This window comes from Vombatus ursinus, unplaced genomic scaffold, assembly GCF_900497805.2.
Source record: "Vombatus ursinus unplaced genomic scaffold, bare-nosed wombat genome assembly UNPS02010304.1, whole genome shotgun sequence".
In the NCBI taxonomy this organism is placed as follows: Eukaryota; Metazoa; Chordata; class Mammalia; order Diprotodontia; family Vombatidae; genus Vombatus; species Vombatus ursinus.
Window position 1 is genome coordinate 2,816,997 of NW_020950082.1, and position 20,297 is coordinate 2,837,293.

Genomic DNA, 20,297 nt, shown 5'->3' on the forward strand with positions numbered 1-20,297 from the left:
TACTGACTTTGTTTTAATATTTCTTGTTCTCTCATGAAGCAATTGTATTCTGTTGGTCCATTCTAATTTTCAAAAAGTTTGTTACCTGGGCAAGGTTTTGAACCTTTTGTGCATCTCTAGATATTAATCTCTTTCCAATTCTTTGCTTCCATATCTCTCATCCTTTGCAGTTTTTTCCTCATAGACTCTTCCTTAATTAAAAAAAAAAGTCTTTAACTTTTCTCCCCTTTCCAGAAATGAATGCCAGTTGACTTTGTTCCCAAGTTGAGTTCTTCCCTGAAACGTTGCTTATATCTGTTCTGGAGTCATTCTCTCTTTCTACATTGGCATCTCGAGCATTTCAGCCACCATTATAGCTCATTATGGTCAGGCTCTTTTTTTGTTTGCTCAATATTCCAGACTACTCCCTGACTTGAACTTGATGTTAGGGCTGAGCTATGCCACATTTCTTGAGGAAAAGTCTGCTTTCTGGGGGTACTGAGCATTGTGTTATTCTAGGATTTCAGTGCAAGTTTTCAGTGCTCCCAAAGTGGTCTGATCCAGGGCAAAGTCTGCTTGTTGACCACACGATCTGAGCTCTGCAAGTACCTGATCTGAGTTTAGGTCTGAGCAAGTATAGACTACTGTTGGACTTGGCCTCCATCAGCCAGCTGGAAGGCTGTACTGGCTCAAAGCGGCAGAAGTATAGACTGTCCTTTGGTCTGGGATGTCTGCCTTGGTTATTCCTCAACAAACTGGGTTAGAAACTGGAAGTGAGACCTTGCTCTGGCCTCGGTTCTGAGCTACACTGCTAGAGCTGCTGTTGGTTTCTGAACTTTTTCCTTTCTCAGTCCCCTTCCTCCAGGATTGCCACTCTCCTCACTGGATTGGTAACGTGGCACTCAACAATAGGTGACAAAGTTGTCAATTGGCCCCTGTCCCAGTTGCAGTGTCCAGGTGTGGATCTAAGGGTACCCCCAGTATGGGTCTAGAAACTCCTTTTGTACTGGTGTACAGCCTCTCCCCAAGGGCTAAAGTGCTCTGTATGCAGCTTTCTTCTGCCTCAATCCATGCCCAGTGTCCTCAGATCACTCTGTCGGGTTCCCTATGCCAAGCCGAGCTGGATAAAGGCCTTATTGTGACTTTTTTTGGATTTCTCCATGAGGATTTGGTCTGGTGTATTTTTTGGATCCATTTGGAGACTTTCATGGAGTAGAGTTCACTAAAGTGCTTCCTAACACTAAGCAACCTCGGTTCTTCACCTATTGAGGAGTTCTGAAATATCAAATACGGGAGAAGAGGAAAATCGTAATGCAGGGCATCTGTTTTCCTGATAAATGGAAGTAAAGTCCTTTGCTAAGAGGGAAGGGGAGAGAATCTGCAGAAAAGAGACAGTTTAGAATAGTACTTGTCAGAAATGTGATGGAGAATCAATCAGAGATGAATAAATGGATTGCTATGCAGCAGTCAAGACCCACTTAAGATTAAATTATATATACACGCATATAAAATCAGTAGTGGCCTCAGTATGTAGTTATGCAATTTCCAGCAGCATAGGAGCAGGAAAGGTGTGTAATGGAAATGACCTAGGTTTGAGTTTTGATTAAATACATGAAATGGCAACACAAAGATAATAAGAAATTAATAAGTAAGCAATAGTCTGTAACTGAAATGATTATTTTTCTTCCCACTAAATCTTTTTTCTAGGCTGAGCTTCGCAAATTTCCTCAATTACATAACACAAAACCCTTCATCATTCTATTTGCCCTATTTGGGACATTTCTCCAATTTATAATTCCTTTGGCCACGTGATGATAGGTCACTGGAATTAGGCTGCAGCCTACTTAACATTAAATGTACATTTCTCCATTCCTCTTTGGGTCACTCTCAATATTGATTCTTCAGATAATGCAGGATTACAAAATTTGCTAACATACACCATCACAGGGAGAAATAAAAGATACTAAAATGATGAGTTGTTGTGCTCAAGTGTTATTATTAAAAGCTATGCACACTTTTTCGGGGTGGGGAGGGTGAGGGGCAAGGCAACTGGGGTTAAGTGACTTGCCCAAGGTCACACAGCTAGTAAGCGTCAAATGTCTGACGCCATATTTGAACTCAGGTCCTCCAGATTCCAAGACCTGTGCTCTATCCACTGTGCCACCTAGCTGCTCCTATGCACACTTCAAAAAAAAAATACAACTTACCTTTTTCATTCCATTCAATTCTGGATCCAACTAATTATCTATCTGCTGTGCCTGTTATAGGTATTTGTACTGACACATTCAGTGACTGATGATCCAACATCATTTCAATGTCTTAATAACAGGCATCTTTCACTCATTACCTTTTACTATGTAGGCTGTTAGGCCAATCTCTTTCTCATAATTACAGATTTCTCTGAAGAGGTTTTGTGATATCAACTCAAAAAACATTTATTAAGCATTTATGATGTGTTACACATTGTGCTAAGTGCTAGGAACATTAATTCAAGTATAAAGAAATGATGATTTATAAGGAATTATTTTATATTCTGCAACTTTGCTAAAGTTGTTAATTTTTCAAACAGCATTTTAGTTAATTTTCTAGGATTCTCTAAGTATACCATCATTGTCTACTAAGAGTGACAGTTTTGTTTTCTCACTTCATATTCTATTTCCTTCAATTTTTTTCTCTTATTTTCGCAGGTAGTATTTCTAGTACAATATTGAATAATAGTGGCAATAATGGACATCCTTGCTATCCTGATCTTGATGAGAAGGATATTATTTTATCCCCACTACAGATAATGTTTCTGATGGTTTTCAATAGATACTACTGATTATTTATAGCTCCATTTATTCCTATGCTTTCTAATTTTTAAACAGGAATGAGTGTTGTATTTTGCCAAAAGCTTTTGCTACATCTACTGAAATAAGCATAGGAATTTTATTGTTTTTCTTATTGATATGGTCAATTATGCTAATAGTTGCCATAATACTGAACCACTCCTGCATTCCTTGTATAAACTCTACCTCATCATATAACTATAATCTCCTTACTAGTATTTTAATTTTTTGCACCAATATTCATCACAAAAATTGGCCTATAGTTTTTTTTCTCTATTTTTGCTCTTCCTGGTTTAGGTATCAGCACCATATTTTTGCAGGACTCCTTCTTTATCTATTTTTCTAAATAGTTTATATAATATTGGAATTTATCATTCTTTAAATGTTTGACATAATTGACTTGTAAATCCATCTGTTCCTGGGGATTTTTTTTTTTTAGGGACCTCACTGATGGCTTGTTCAATTTCTTTTTCTAAGTTAGGGTTAAGTATTCTATTTCCTGTTCTGTTAATATGGGCAATTAATATTTGTGTAAATATTCATCCATTTCACTCAGATTGTTAAATTTATTGGCATATGATTGGGCAAAGCATCTCTTAATAATTTCTTTAATTTTGCTTCACTAGTAATGAATTCACCCTTTTCATTTTAAATATTCGTAATATGGTTTTTATCCTTTTTTTAAAAAAAAATCAAATTAGCCAAAGTTTATCTGTTTTATGCTTTTCCCTCTTAAACCAGCTTCTACCTTTATTCATTAGTTCAATGTGTTTCTAACTTCCAGTTTTACTACTCTGTTTTGATTTTGAATTTGGTGTTTAATTAATTTGTAATTAGTTCTTTTTCTAGTTTTTTTAAGATGAATGACCAATTCATTGATCAGCTCTTTCTCTATTTTATTGATGTAAGCATTTATAGATATAAATTTCCCCCTAAGTACCAATTTGGCTTCATCCCATATATTTAGCTATGCTGTCTCATTGTTATCATTCTCTTTAATGAAATTCTTTACTGTATCTATGATTTGTTCTTTGACTCATTCATTATTTGAATTAAGATTATTTAGTTCCCAATTAATTTTTCATCTATATTTCCATGGTCCTTTATTGAATGTAATTTTTATTGTATAATGATATGAAAATGATATATTTAATATTTCTGCTTTTCTATATTTGGATGTGAGGTTTTTATGCCTTGTTATCTGGTTAATTTTTGTGAAAGTGCCATGTGAAGCTGAGAAAAAGGTATACTCCTTTCTATTACCATTCAATTTTCTCCAGAGTCTATCAGATCTAACTTCTCCAAAATTCTATTCATCCCCTTCTTTCTTGTTTATTTTTTTGGTTACATGTATCTAGTTCTGAGAGAGGAAAGTTGAGGTCACTCACTAGTATAGTTTTACTATTTCTTCTTGCAACTCATTTAATTTTTCCTTTAAGAATTTGGATGCTATGCCATTTGGTGCATATGTTTAGTATTGATATTACTTCATTGTCTATGGGACCTTTTAGCAAAATGTAGTTTCCTCGATTATCTCTTTTAATTAGGTCTACTTTTGCTTTCTCTCAAATCATGATCACTATCCCTGCTTTTTTTTTTTATTTAACCTCAGCTGAAGAATAATAGACTCTGCTCTAGCCTCTTATTTTAATTCTGTGCTTATCTCTTTATTTCAAGTGTGTTTCTTGTAAACAACAGATAGTTGGATTCTGGTTTTTAATACAATCTGGTATTTGCTTCCACTTTATGGCTGAGTTTATTCCATTCACATTCAGTTATGATGACTGTTTCCCTCCATCCATTTTCCCCATTTATCCTTCTCTTTCTCTCTCTCTTTTTACCCAGTTCCTCCTCAAAATTCTGTTTTGCTTCTAACCACTACCTTCCTTGATTCACCCTTCCTTCTATCTCCCCTCCACACACCTTCTCTTATCTCCTGCCCTTCCTACTTTCCCGTAGATAAGATAGATTTCTATACCCAACTGAGTGTGTATGTTCTTCTCCCTTTGAGCCAATTTCAATGAGAATAAGGTTTAAGCATTGCTCCCTAACTGCCTCCTATCTTGTTCCCCTCCACTGTAAAAGCTCTTACTTTTTTATACCTCTTTTATGTGAGATAATTTATCCCATTCTTCTTATCCCTTCCCACTTTTCCTAGTGCAACCCTCTTTTTTTTTTTTAATTATTCCATCATAGTCAAATCACACCTGGGCCCTCTGTCTACATAAACTCCTAACTACCCTAATAATGATAAAGTTCTTAGGAGTTACAGGCATCATCTTTTCATGTAGGAATGTAAACAGTTTAACCTTATTGAATCCCATAACACTGTTCTTTCCTGTATTTAAAAGTCAAATTTTATATTCAGCTCTGGGTCTTTTCATTTTTAATGCTTGAAAGTCTTCTATTTCATTAAATATCCACTTTCCACCTGAAGGATTATATTCAGTTTTGCTGGATAGCTTATTCTTGGTTGTAATCCTAGCTCCTTTTCCCTCCAGAATATCATATTCTAGCCTTCCAATCCTCTCACGTAGAAGCTGGTTAATCTTCAGTAATCCTGACTCTGACTCCATGATATCTGTTTTTCTGGATGCTTACAATATTTTCTCTTTGACCTAGGAGCTCTGGAATTTGATTATAATTTTGGAGTTTTCATTTTGGGATCTCTTTTGGGAGGTGACCAGTGGGTTCTTTCAATTTCTATTTTATCCTCTGGGTCTGGGATATCAGGGTATAATAACTACTTGACATATGATACCTAGGCTCTCTTTTTAAATTATGGCTTTCAGGTAGTCCAATAATTCTTAAATTATCTCTCCTCAATCTATTTTTTAGAACAACTGTTTTTCCAATGAGATAGTTCAGACTTTATTGTTGTTGTTGTTGTTGTTGTTGTTTTTTCATTTTTTTGGCTTTTGTTTTATTGTTTCTTGATGTCTCATGGAGTCATTAGCTTCCACTTGCCAATTCTAATGTTTAAGGAATTACTTTCTACATTGAACTTTTATGCCTCCTTTTTCATTTGGCAAATTCTACTTTTTAAGAGTTTTTGTCTACAGTGGATTTTTGTGCCTCTTTTACCATTTGCCCAATTCTGTTTTTTTGGTTTTGTTTTTTTTAAGGTCCAGTTTTCTTCAGTATTTTTTTTTTGGGGGGGGGGAAGGTGCCTCTTTACCAAGCTGTTGACTACCCTTTCATAATTTTCCTCTATCATTCTAATTTCTTTCCCCAATTTTTCCTCTAACTCTCTTATTTGATTTTTAAATCCCTTTTGACCTCTTCCAGAAGTTCTGTTTCGGCCTGTGAATAACTTACATTTTTTTTTGAGGCTTTTCCTACTGGTGATTTCACTTAGTTATTTTCTGAGTTTGTGTTTTGATCTTCTCTGTCACCATAGTAACTTTCTATGGTTAGATTCTTTTTTGTTGTTGTTTGCTCATTTTTTGCAGCCTATTTCTTGACTTTTAAGTTTATGTTAAAATTGAGCTCCGGAATGGAGGGGGCATTGTCCCAGGGTTTGGGTCTTTTGTGCTATTGTTTTCAGAGCTAGCTCTGAAGAAGGTCAGTAACTTTTTACTTCTTCCAAGGTGGTAGGATCTAACAAGAGGTGTGGTCATTTCTCTCCTAGGCTGTGCTCTGGTTTCTTTGCACTGCAACTATGACCAGTGTCCCTGCTCCCCTGTATCCACAAGCACTACTCTGCTAGTGCTCCTCCTTGCCCAAGGACTGCAACTTAGAACTGCATATGGGCAATGCAACAGAGTCCTGCACCCAGTGCCAGCAAAGAATTCCCTGTAATTTCATTCTGACCATTTGTTTGACCCCCTTACTGTCTGTGGGCTGAGAGCTCTAGAAGCTGCCCCCAAAGCTTGCTGATGGCTTGCCAGGTAAGTTGTGCACTACACTTGTCTCCTCTTTCACCCTGGTGAGCCATACTTTTCCTGCCACCCTTCTAAATTGTCTTGAGATGGGAGACTGTTTCACCCAGACTGTTTGTTGGGCCTGCTGCTGTACAATTCATTTTGAGGTGTTACGTTAAAGTTGTTTGGAGAGGAATTTGGGAAAGCTCCAGTGAGTTTCTGCCTTTACTCTGCCAACTTGGCTCCCAATAGCAAAGTTCGTTTTCTTGTTTCCACTCTCTTCTCTGGTCATATCATGCTTCACAATACCACCAGTCTCTCATGTGTGTACGTGTGTGTGCACAGACACACACATTTTATAAAACACTGAGTTTACCTGTCTCATCCAAGGTAGAAGTGCTGGGACTATTTACAGACTTTATCTCACTCTGATTGGCAGGAGAGGTTTTAATTACTCCATTTCTGACCTGGGCCAGTTCCCTATTTAGGCAACTGAGAGGCCTCTCATTCCTAGGGACTCACCATATTAATGTTGAATTTTAGTGGAAATAAAAAATTGAACTAAGTCCACTGCTGCTCGGAACTCCTGAACTCAAGAAATCTATTAGACTTAGATTTCCTGGTAGCAGGGATTACAAGCACATGCCATCACAATGAGGCAATATAGTCATAATGGACTGCTTTGAATAAGTCACTACCCTACTACACAACAAACAAAACAGTAAGACTTTGAGTAGCTCCCTACCACTCCCCAAATACGATGCATATTCCTCAGGCTTTTAAAGGCTTTCACGTTCTGGAGACAACCTACTGTTCCACCCTGGTTACTTGCTATGTCTCCCTACTACTGCTCTATTCCCTCTGCCTAGAATATACTCCCTCTTCCATCTTCACTTACTGAAATCCTACTCATCTTACAAACTCTGATTTGAATTTCTCCAACAAAATAACTTTCTTAGCAATAGTGTATCTGGGAAGACTGCACCCAACAGACATCAAGTCTGATCCGTCTGTCTGTCTGTCTATCTGTTTGTCTCTTACACACATGTACACAACCTTGAAAAGAAGAGTATATTTACTACCCACATAGGATTTATATGTTTTAGATTAAAAACTGTATACAAGATAAACTCTAACACCTTAATTTATTATTTTTAATATGGATTTTATTTATTATTTTAAATTTTGAATTCTAAATTCTATTTTTCCCTCTAAAATCTTCTCACACCCACTGAAAGGGCAAGCAATATGCTATTATACATATGAAGTCATGCAAAACATTTCTATATTATCTATATTTTCTTTTTTTAAAAAAAAGCAAAAAATGTGAAGTGTGAGAATTATACTTCAATTTGCACTCAGAATTCCTCAGTTCTCTCTCTGGAGATAGACAGCATTTTTCCATCATGAGTCCTTTGGAACTGTCTTGGATCACTATATTGATCAGAGTAACCAAGTCTTTTATAGCTGATCATCATTAAATAGTGCTGTTACTGTACACAATAAGCTCCCGATTCTTCACTCACTTCATTTTGCATCAGTTCATACAGTTCTTTCCACGTTTTTTCTGAAACCACCCCCTTGTCATTTCTTATTGCACAATAGTATTCCATCGTAATCATATGATACAACTTGTTCAGCCATTCCCTAATTGATGGACATCCCCTCCATTCGCAATTCTTTATTACTACAATAAGAGCTACTATAAATGTCTGTGTACATATAGGTGCTTTTTCTTTTTGTTTGGTCTCTTTATGATACAGACCTAATAGTGGTATTGCTGGGTTAAAGGGTAGGCACAGTTTACAAGATAAAGTGTTAAGGTAAATAAGTTATTATCTAATAACAATATTGTGATAAACATTCACAAAAGAAAGTTTGCATGTAACAGGAGATAGAAAGGGACTATACTTTTACAGAATTCTACTAGAGTCTGGCATTAATTGCCTACTATCTCTCAAGCCTGAAAATTCCTGGCAGCAACAAAATCAGAGACTTCTAAAGAAAAGCCCTAAGAAGAATTCCCAGGCAAAAGCTGGTGGGGGTGGAAAAGTTCAAACAGGTTACAGGTCCCCCAAAGAATCATCCTGTAAAGAAACCTTCCAGGCTAAAGATGATAGGGCAGAAAAACTCCAACTACAGAAACATTAATCTCAGAAAAAAAAAGAAAAGAAAAAAAAAATCTCTTGTGCAGATTCTCTTGTTTTCTAACTACTTCATTTCCCTACGCTCACTCTCCTCCTGCCAATTTTTAGGCTTTGGTACTTCCAACCTACTGAAGGTTGAAACTGCCATCTTGTGATATCACTATCTGTTACTATGCTCCCTTCTCTAGTTTCCATTCTTAAGCTGAAAAGGAGATACTTCAGAACATATGCTCGCATAAGCCACCAGCCTGAAGATAATTTCTCACCGCAATCTGTCAAATAGAACAAGTTTCCACCTCAGTCTTATAACCCTACAGATAAATTGACAATTGAAATGACAAGGGAAGAAGGGGACAAGATCACTCACTGAGGCAGTGGAAATGTTTTTCAGCTGATAGCAGCTACTCCAAATACTCTTTCTACATGAACAGCCCAGAATAAATGAATGGACTAAGATGCTGGGGTCAACAGAACAGCCAGGAATGAATGGCAGCCATCTGCTGATTTTTTTTTAGTATCTGCTTGTAAGGGGAACGTGGAGGAGTTGTTCCACTTGTTTTTCCAGGTGCATGGAAACATCCTAATGATGGTAGTCATCGTTTGGATGTGATTAGTGTCAACAACTGTGAACATCCAGGTGACCTGTGTTGCCATAGCAGAAAGGTACTCCTTGAACTTCTAAGAGAAGATGGTTTTGATGAGTTTCTCACAAACTTGACAGATAATTTTCTGGCATTAGTCCTATGTCAGTACCTATGTGAAATTAGTAGCTGACCTCTGGATACAGGCTGGGTAGGCAGGAAAGTGAAGGTACCATGCAGGTGATGAATACAGAACAAAAAGTGAACCAGTAATAGGGGGTTGCAATGAGGAAGAAGAATAGTTCAGTAGGAGTAAGGAAATGATAGAGATAAGAGGAAAGAATATTGTGGTAACAGGTGATCTTCTGAGTCAAGGATCTCTACATTTTAGTGAAGTCTGAGGGATGATCATGCTAAGAGATGGCTGATATGAAAGAGGTCATTAGAACTGAGCAGTCAATAATCTATGTAGTCTGATTGTTGAAAACATCATTCACATGTATACCTACCTAAGAATTATGGCACAGAATGGTGAGAAAGAGACAACTAAGAGCTAGGGGCATAGGCTACTGAAGAAAATGGGAGAGTCTCCTGAAGATCAGGAGATTACTTTATTGAGGACAAGGAAATGGCTATACAACTGCACTGACTAACACATGAAGGAGGAAAGGTTGTTGTGGGACAGTGGTAGAAACGTGGTCTTTTCTTGCCCGATGCTATTTCTTCTTTTTAGCCCAGTGAGTTGAGAGTTTGGAGCAATTATTTTCACTGGACTAGATTTGAAGTGTTATCCTCGGAGGAAAACCTGGTTTCATTCAATGCAAGGAAGTGGAAGGACCAATGGAGGAAAAGTTCAAGGACTAAGTGATTTTTGAATAGAACAAAGTTTTCCAAGGGCACAGAAGAAAAGGTTAGAAATTCTACCAATAGGCCTGGGGAAGGGTAGGACTGAGATGAAAAGGGATAAGAAAACAGAAAAATGTGTTAAGATAAGTGTTCTTAATATTTTTTGTGTCATGAATTCCTCTGGCAGTCTGGTTAAGACTACAGACCCCTCTTTCGGAACAATGTTCAAAATAAAATCTATAGTCTTACTAAGGAAACAAATTATATTGAAAGACAGTGATCAAAATATTTTCTTTAAGAAAAAGTTCACAGAATATTGGAGGGGACATTGAAAAATTGAGACACTAATACACTGTTGGAACTATGAACTGATCCAACCATTTTGGAGAGCAATTTGGAATTATACTCAAAGAGTTATAAAACTGTGTATACCCTTTGACTCAGCAATATCACTATTAGGTCTATTTCCCTAGGTGATTAGGGAAAAAGTAAAAGAACTCATATGTTCTAAAATATTTATAGTAGCTTTCTTTGTGGTAGCAAAGAAACAGAAATTGAAGGGATGCCCCTCAATTGGGAAATGGCTAAACAAATTGTGGTATGATTGTGATGGAATAATATTGTGCTGTAAGAAATGATGCAACAGGTTGATTTTTGAAAAACATGGAAAGACTTGCATGAAATAATGCAGAGTGAAATGAGCAGAACCAAGAAAATGTTGCATACAGTAACAGCAATATTGTTCTAAGAACAGCTTTTAATGACCAAATCATTTTGAGTATTATAAATACTCAAATCAACTACAAAGGACCTATGAAGGAAGATGCTATCCATATCCAGAGAAAAAACTGATAAACAGAAGTATGTCTAGTATGGTTTTACATAAATATACATATTTGTATCTAATGGTAGTCTTCTCTAGAGTGGATTGGGGAAGGGGAAAAACAAAGCATACAGCAGAGAACAAAAGAAAACTTAGGAGGAAGCACAGCAAAGCAGGGTAGCTTTGAAAACAATGTTTAGTGTTTATTTAGTTTTAAAAAAAGTAAACTGTGAAATGGAAATTTGTGGTTTTATATTGAATCCTCTTTTTTATGTTGTGCTATGTACATGGAAATGTTCTTTTTTTGTTTGTTTGTCTTTTATTTAAGTTCAAAATGAATAAAAAAGAAAAAGTTCCCAGAACTCAGTAAGTCAATAAACATTTATTAAGCACCTCCTGTGTGCCAGGTGCTATGCTGATATTAACCCCTAAGTTAAGAACTCCTGTATTAGAAAAGCATTTGATTTTAAATTTAGAATGGTAATAGTATATGAGAAGAACTGAGGAAGCAGAAGGTTGGATATTATTAGAGAGTTGTATAAACAAAAAAGGAGGACCAATACTGAATAAGCAGTTTTAGCTAACACAGTAATTATTAAAATTTTCTAATACCCAAATTTCAATTAGAACATTTATGAGACAATGTCTTAAAAGATTATGCTGAGCTTCAGGCATCTGGATTTCATATTATGTTAATTCTTCTGTACATTCTTTAAGTATTTAACAAAGAAAATGAGACTATAAGGACTTAGATGAAATGCTGTATTGGGGATAGGTCATACTGGAATAAGCGGCAGGATTAAGAAACAGAAAATGTATACAATAAAAAACTTAAGTTTTTTCTTGGTTGGGAAGTATCGATTAATCAATTAAAAAAGTATTTATTAAGCACTTATGTACCATGTATGTATCATGTACCTTGTACCATGTACCAGGCACTGTGCTAGGTGCTGGGAATATAATTACAAATAATTAAACAATCCCTACTCACAAAAGAGATTCCAATAGGGGCGGCAATTCCTCATTCTTCTTAATCTTCCAACAACCTATGACACTCTCAGTATCACCCTCTCTTCCTTAACACTATTCCTCTTTAGGTTTTTGTGACTGCTCTCTCCTGTCTCTCTAACCTGTTGACTATTCCTTCTCAGTCTTATTTTCTGGAACTAACTATGGGTGTCTCCCAAGCCGCCGCCACCTCCCTCACTCCTCTCTCTCTGTCTCTCTCTCTCTCTCTAGCTGGATCACAGATTAGGGGAGGAGTAATATCTAATGAGGCTTTAAAGATAAGGTGAGGCCAGGCTAAAAAGGGCTTTAAAAGCTAAACAGAAGAGTTTGTATTTTATCCTAAAGTCAATAAATAGGAATACACAAGAGCTGACTGATTAGGAAAATCATGTGGTCACATCTGAACTTAAAAAATTACTTTTGTAATGTGATCTGAACCTTAAATGAAGTCAGAGAAGCTAAGAAGTAGAATTGAGAGGCAATGATTTCCTGCCAAGGGAGACAGCCAGTATAAGGGCAAAGGATGGAATGCCCTGTTCAAATAGCAGCAAATAAGTTATGGACCCTGGGTAATGCAGTGTGTGGAATGGATCGTGTTTTTCATTCCCAACCTTCCAATGATCGTAAACCCTCCCCTCTTCAAACTTCACCATTTCTGGTGAAGGCACCACCATCTTTCCGTTTCTGAATCTCGTGTTATCCTGGACTCCTTAGTCTCTTCACATATCCAATCATTTTTACCTTGACAACATATTTCACATTTGACTCTTCTCCACTCACACAACTACCAACTTAGTCTAGGTCCTAATCGCCTTATTTCTAGATTATTGCAACTGCCTCTTAATTGGCCTGCTTTAATAAATGCTTGTTGCCTAACTAAATGAATGTATCTAAAACATGCAAAGTAAATGTGAGCTGTGCTTATTTTAATGTGGCTTAATGAATGTAATTTCTAAGCTGCTATCCTATATCCCATATTCAGGTGGTAAGAGGAGCATTTGAGGTGGCACAAACTAGGGACTTAATAAATGTTGCTTGATAGTAAGCTCATTCCACCCAGGTTTTAACCAGAGCTCTTGTGTGCTCAATACAATATTAAGATAAATTCAGGTTTCTTCTAAGTGACTCCGATACCTCGAAAACCCTTAATGAGAATACCAGAGAGAAACACTGTCCGCATCTAGGTCTTAGCCGAATAGTTATTATCTTTAATGTAACTTTGCTCTAAACTCAAAGCAAAATGTTTGCACTACATAGCTGGTAGTTCTTATTAATTATGTTACTTTTTCTCTAATTGAGAAATAAATACACTGAATAAAAACACAGAAATTTACAATCAAATAACTCCTGAATTTCAACAAATAGAACTCATGGCCGAAAAAAAATGAGAACCATTTCACAAGAAGACACTCTTTCTGGAATTAGGAACTTACGTGCTTCTTTAACTATGTTTAATTCTTTTACATAAAGTTGTAATAGCTATCATATGGAAATTCATGGAAATTATTTTGTTTAATTTAAGCGTCAGAATTCAATGCCAATATTGATTTAAAGTATTCAGTGTATGTTTCATCTGGTAAACAACATTGTCACCATTTTCAGACCATCTGAGGCAGACCACTTTTAACTCTAGGCAGCTAGGTGGTGCAGTGGATAGAGTGCCAGGGCTACAGTCAAGAAGACTCATCTTCCCGAGTTCAACTCTGCTTTACTAGGTGTGTGGCTTTGGGAAAGTCACTTAACTCACTTTGGCCTCAGGTTCCTCATCTCTAAAAGGAGCTGGAGAAGGAAAGGGCAACCTACTCCAGTATTTGCCAAGAAAACCCCAAATGGGGTCACAATGAGTCAGACACAACTGAACAACAACAACTTTTGGCTCACGGGAAGATATTTTCTTCCAATTGGAGACTACTTAACTTGAAGCAAATGATCTGCCTTGAAGAGGGCATTTATCTCAAAGAGATGAGTGACTTTCTAAAGGAGCTATTTTACTCACTACACAATCAGACAAGGTGAGAGCTATTCATGAACTAGGAATAAAAACACTCAAAAATTCCTCTAAATATGAATCTTGTGCCAGTTTAACCACAGAGCTCTTAAGCAGAATCTGCATATCTAAAAAAGGGCTATACGGAGGTACGAACAGCCTTTCATGAAAAAAGGCTTATACTTATATTGTTTTTTAAAATAGAAGTAAATAAGTTGAACAAAGACATGCTATAGATTAACTTTATAAAACAAGTACTAAGGTTGCTGTTATTGGGTTTTTTTTTTTAAAAGACATTATAACTGGCTTCCCTTCTGACTCTCCTGACATTCTACACTTTGCCACAATACCTCAGCTGCAGTCTCAACCTGAAATTTCCTTCAGTACCTTCCTCACCCTGGAATTACCATTTCTCCTGCAGTCTTTTCACCCAACAATATCGTTCCTCCATACTGGCCCTATTTTTTCATTGGTGAGCTTCTCCTAGAGCTTAAATTTTGTGGAGAGTCCTAGGCTGGCCAATTTTCATTCCCTTCCTGCTTGATTCCAACTTTACAGATTTCAAAACCATGCCCTTTTCTGATACCTTTATCCTACCCACCTCTAGCCCCTTTCAATTCTCTTTTGTGTGCTGTTTTCCCATTACAATTTAAGACCCTTGAGGGCAGGGACTATCGTGTGTGTGTGTGTGTGTGTGTGTGTGTGTGTATATTTGTATCCTGGTGTGTAATGCTCAGCACAAAGTACAACTTTAATAAATGTTACCTTGTCTTGCCTATCTCACAGTACTTGAAGGGCTGCCTTGTGGAAGACATTCTTGTTCTGCTTGGTCCCAGAGGCAAAAAACAGTAGTAAGAGGTTAAAATTCCACAGTCAGTCTCTTACAATTTTGGCCAGTGCTGATTGTTAGGATGTAGAATGGTTTCACTGGAAATATTCAAGCAAATGATGGATAATAACTTGTTGAGATGTTACAGAGAATTCATATTCAGGTACAAGTTAGATTAGATGACTTCTGAAATTCTGAATAATTCTGTTTGCATGTAGTTTAGCAAAACTATATTTTTAACACTAAACAGATTCTACACATTTCAAATTATTAAGTGATTTTTCTTTCATGGAGTTCAAAGTGTTTCTCTCAATTTATATATTATATGATAATGCAGAATGGCAAAAGGTGACACGGAGGCAGCACTGTATAGAGAAAATGCTAGCCATGGCTTCTGAAATACTTGGGTTTGAATCCCACTGCAGGCACTTACTAAGTGTGTAACCATGAACAAACTTCTCTCAACCTGTTTCCTCGTCTGTAATGTGGGGATAATAGTATTTCTAATAACCCCTTCATAATGTTCTTATGAGAATAAAATTAGATAATGCATGTAAAGTGCTTTGCAAATATTAAAGCACGATATAAAAAGCAGCAATTATAAAATGGTTAGAAAACTATGCAAAATTAAAAGAGTTTGGGGATTGGGAAGAGGATGACAGTAATAATCATAAAAACAAAGTAGACTAAGGAAGCTCAATTAATTACTCAAAGCCCAAGATTTCTTAGAATCATAGGCAGAAACTATTAAGTTTCCCTTTTGTATGGGTCTACATTAAAGAATAGCCAAGTTGATGACTGGCTCCCCTTTCTGTACTGAACCTTTTGTACATCTAAGCCCCATGAGAGGTAAGGCAAGCCAATTCCTTCATACATCTAGGATTTTAATGTAATCAAAACTATCACTGCTTCCAAAGCACAGAGGAGGGTTTTATGAAGACTTAGAACTTTTACCTCAATCAAACCACAATGGAAAGTCAACTTAAATAGCAGTTTCACAAGGGAAAAAAAAGCATTATAGAGGATAATAAGAATATCAATGTGATTACAAGATTGAAACTATGATAATCTTAGATCCCATGTTAAACCGACAAAAAGTAAGGTGTACTAGACAAAATATACGAGATCAAGATATAATATCTGGGTTTAATCGCTGTCTCTAAGTACTGTGGAACCCCAATAAATTACAGTCTGTTCTAAGAAAGAGACAAATGAAATTAAGGTGCATGGGTCCATTCTTTAATTTCTCTCAAGCTGGTTTGGCATGCATTGTATGGGAGTTCAGTACAAAACCAGGCTGCAGCCCTAAGGGAACCAGTTCTGAACTGGCTCGATTTGGGATTTGTGAGTACAGCGTTATATGCCTTTCGAAGAGTAGGTGTTCCCCAGGGATGCCAACCAACTCTGATTGGTCAACACACTGGGAGGTGAGCCATATTAAAATGAGGGTCTTTGAGTATGTTACTTAGGTCACTTAATCCTGGTCAAAGAGACATCAATTTCCATATCACTTGTCTTGACAATAGGGAGGAATTAATATTTTCCCAGACCTGTCCAGGCCACACTACAAGCAGGAATCCACCCATTTAGATTAGATCTAAATTTCTTCAGAAGAAGAAGAAGAAGAAGAAGAAGAAGAAACTCAGCTTTACAAAAGGAGAATGATGAAGCTCTGAGTCTCCAAGATAATGGTTACTAAGAAAAATCACTTTTCACAGTACTTATTGCTGTGACCTGGACAAGTCATCTAACACCTCTGGGTTTCAGAATCACGTCTCTCTCTTGGAAGCCATCTAATCCAATTCATACAGGAACCAGAATGTCCTCAACTGCATACCTGATCAGACTTACATTGGAGACCTCCAGTGAAGTGAGACCTTCTACTTCTCCTTATCTTCCTCTTCTATAAAGTGAGGGGGCTGGATAGCATGATCTAATATCTCTAAATCCTATAGTCCTTGGAACTCTCTAATACCTAGTCACAGGCAAGAGATAATAGAGTGGTAAAGACAGTCTCTGTAACTCTCCTTGCCACTCTTGGATTATGAAGATTAGTGCCTTTAGGAAACATTCTTGAAAGTTGTAACATCTTCTTTCACAAGAAAATTGTCTTCTTAAATGCTTTAGAGTAAAGAGAAAACAACCCCAAAACATAAGTGTTACTTACTGATTTTATTATATACCAAATGAAGCTGTGTTTGGAAAAATATAGACTGCTGGTAACCTTGTACTCAAATGTAAACAGAGTTCTTTACCTATAAAGAATTCAGTGTTAACTATCCTTGGAATATTAAGGCAAATGGGTTTAACTTCTGTGGGGAAATGTTTTATTACACTGTTCAGAAAATTTATTAATATGTTTATTATATATAATAAAATGTTTAAATCTAACTAGAGATTGTTTAAACCCAGAATGTCACCCTGACCTCAGTAACTCTCCCAGAATGCTGGAGATGGCTACAAGGGACTTTGGGTTCCCTTAGATCCTGGATCCACCCAAAATATTCTTGTTTTGGGTTCCAACACACAGGACTTGTTTTGGATCCACTCTAGCTTGTGTTTTGGGTTCCCCTGTATTTTTGCTTATGGTCAAATTATATTAAATGTTTATATTTAATCATTTCCATCTCTACCTTGCTTTCCAATTGCCTTCTTGGCAAAACTGCTTAACGGTGTACATGTGGGTTTGTGTGTGGGTACCCTTCTCTAAATTCTATATAATGTAAATCTTCCAAAGCTTGGTTGAGAGGGAGCCACACCTCCTTTCTGACCTGCTCTTCTCTGCAAAAATGACCTAATAAATTTCTTTCTAAAACTATTTCAGATTTTGGAGTTTGTTCTACTGAACAACCCTACCCTTGGGACATTAGGGCAAATGACTCTTGAAGGATTTAAAGAAACTTTTATGGACTATGGAGAGGTTATGCAATGGCTGGTATCTTTGTTAAAATAAATAATTCATTATTTTACCTGGTCAGATAAGTCAGATCAGTAAAGTAACTAAAATGGTAACTTCCTAATGACTTTTAGAAGTAACCTCAAATAGTAAAGCATAAGAACATGCAAAATGTATTACTGAGAAGAAAACAGAACTTTCCACAACAAATTTCTGCCCTCCCCACAAAAAACAAAAAAAGAAAAAAATTAACATTAGATTGTGAGTAACCAAAGTACCTTTCTCAAAAATGCATTCCAAAAAATGTTAATTCAAAACCATGCAGCATTGAAAGGATAAGAGTGAAATACAGCTTTCCTCTATTATACCTTTAAATTTTAACCACGCAGGTATTGATAGGAATTTGAAAGTATATTGAGGTTCTTAAAGTAAATCATCAGTCTATTTACCTGTACAATTCTCTGAGTACCATCAATGTTGACAGACAATAAAGGTGAAGCCAGGTTCCATTCACTGGTCACATTTAGTTTCGACCCATCAACTTCCACCTGTTGTGACACCAAATAAGACTGTTACCATGAAGACAGAGAGAAAACTGATCTCAAGTTCATTGCTGCATACAAAGCAGCAGCCATTTTAAACAGATGGCTCCCAAACAACCTGTCATGTTTACTGCTCCTGCCATAAAAGACAGGGTCCAACAACACAGTCTTCCAAGCCATCTCTGGGGAGAGGTGAAGGACCTGTGAACAGCTGCCTCTGGGTACGGAGGTTTCAAGTGATTTTCAGTAAGTAACAAACAGCCATCCAACTTTTAAACCTATCTGGACATGCTACATTTACTGCAATTAGACAAGTAATGCATATAAATTCCAGTGACATTTTGCAACCCACGCAACAGGGCTTGCATATAATATCCTCTCCAAGGACCAAGGAAGAACTTTTTCTATGTTAATTTTAATGAAAGGCTCTACATTGTTATCTTAATTAAACAGAGTCTGTAATTAAGCAACATTCTTTAGTGTTGCATCTCAAAGTCTAGTCAAACTTTGCAAAGTTCTGTCATATTTTTTTCTCAATCTCAAATGACTAATTTCAGAACTACACGTCAACTCCAAGAAGATGATTAAGAAGAAAAATAACAAACATCATCTGTTTCTTAAACTATTAGATATAATTTTTGGTAGAAAATAATTAAAATTCCAAATAACATTAAGGTTATTGAAAGGAAGCAAAATTAATAAAGGCTGGTTTAAAAGTAAAATCAACCAAAATAACACTTTGAATTCATGTAATTTTTCCCTTTCAAGCAAAGTAACTTCACGGGTATTTTCTCATTAATTCTTTTAACAGAGTAGGCAGCAAAATACTTAAATTACTTAAATTACCATCTCCATTTCACAGACAAAGACAACCCCAAGAATAACTAGTTTTATAAATTTATCTAGGTTAAAAAAAAAAAAGCGGCAGAGTCAGGATTATTGACTATTGGCTGTCCTGGATTTCACTTCTAAATAAATCACAATGATTATCTTAAACAATTTTTACTCCACCCTAAAATACAGTGACATCATTGGACCTTTAATAGAGTGAACTAGTAGGGATCTCACAGGTCATCTGATTCAAGTCCCTGCATTTTACAGATTAGCAAAGTGAGATCCAGAGAGGTGAAGACATCCAAGGTCCCACAAATACTCAAGTGGCAGAGCTAGAATTTTAATTCAAGTACTCTGCTTCAAAATACACCAGTTATTTCAATACACCTACCCATAAAAACAATCCTATTCCAAAGACAATTCAGTGAATAATTTTGCTACTTTGATGACATCATTAATTTTGGTACCTGTTCAACCCATATAGATCTTCTGGTACTATTCAATTTTTTTTTTGCACATAATAACTTTAACATACATAAGAAAAGAGTAAAAGGGCCAAAGGATGAAGTTATCTAAATCACTGAAAACTGTTGACATAATTATACCATAATTAAAGAGCAAGTAAGTTTTTTAAATTAAAATTCTTTTAAAAATACTTTATAAACCCATTTCCCCCCAAGAAAACTGAAATTCTTTGTGGTTTCAAATTAATGCTTTCTTTGAATGTTCTTCAGTTCACTGAGAGCTTTGTTCTAATTATTAAACAAAGAAGAAACATAGTTATGACTTTATTTTGATTTTAACCTATCAATCAAAAAGCACTTATTAAAGTACCTACTGTGGTAAGAGCTAGAGAGACACAAAGTTTAGATAAGACAGTCTTTACCCTAAGGAAATTTAAAGTCTAGCAAAAGGGATATGACACGCAGAAAAAAAATGAAAAATAAATTAGAGAAGTACAAACAAAGTGTGAAGGGAAGAGGAAGGGGAAGTGGGAGGGGAGGGAAAAATAGAGGGGGAGGGCAGGGCAGGGCAGATCCATGGTGCAGATATTTTTTATTCAATTGTAATACCTGTTATCTGTTTGGTACTCTGACCATCGAGCTTAATCTTAAAAGTTTCCCTCTTGGGGAA

General features: G+C 36.3%; 1 protein-coding gene across 4 annotated transcripts in view; it reads right to left on the reverse strand.

The window, feature by feature from the left end:
• PCCA (propionyl-CoA carboxylase subunit alpha) overlaps positions 1 to 20,297 on the reverse strand; it is a 473,473-nt gene that overhangs the window by 97,356 nt on the left and 355,820 nt on the right. For all 4 annotated transcript variants that reach the window (XM_027854094.1, XM_027854095.1, XM_027854098.1 and 1 more), the window contains one exon: positions 18,237 to 18,335. In XM_027854094.1, coding sequence (XP_027709895.1) covers positions 18,237 to 18,335 — 99 coding nt within the window. The remainder of the gene's footprint in view (positions 1 to 18,236; positions 18,336 to 20,297) is intronic.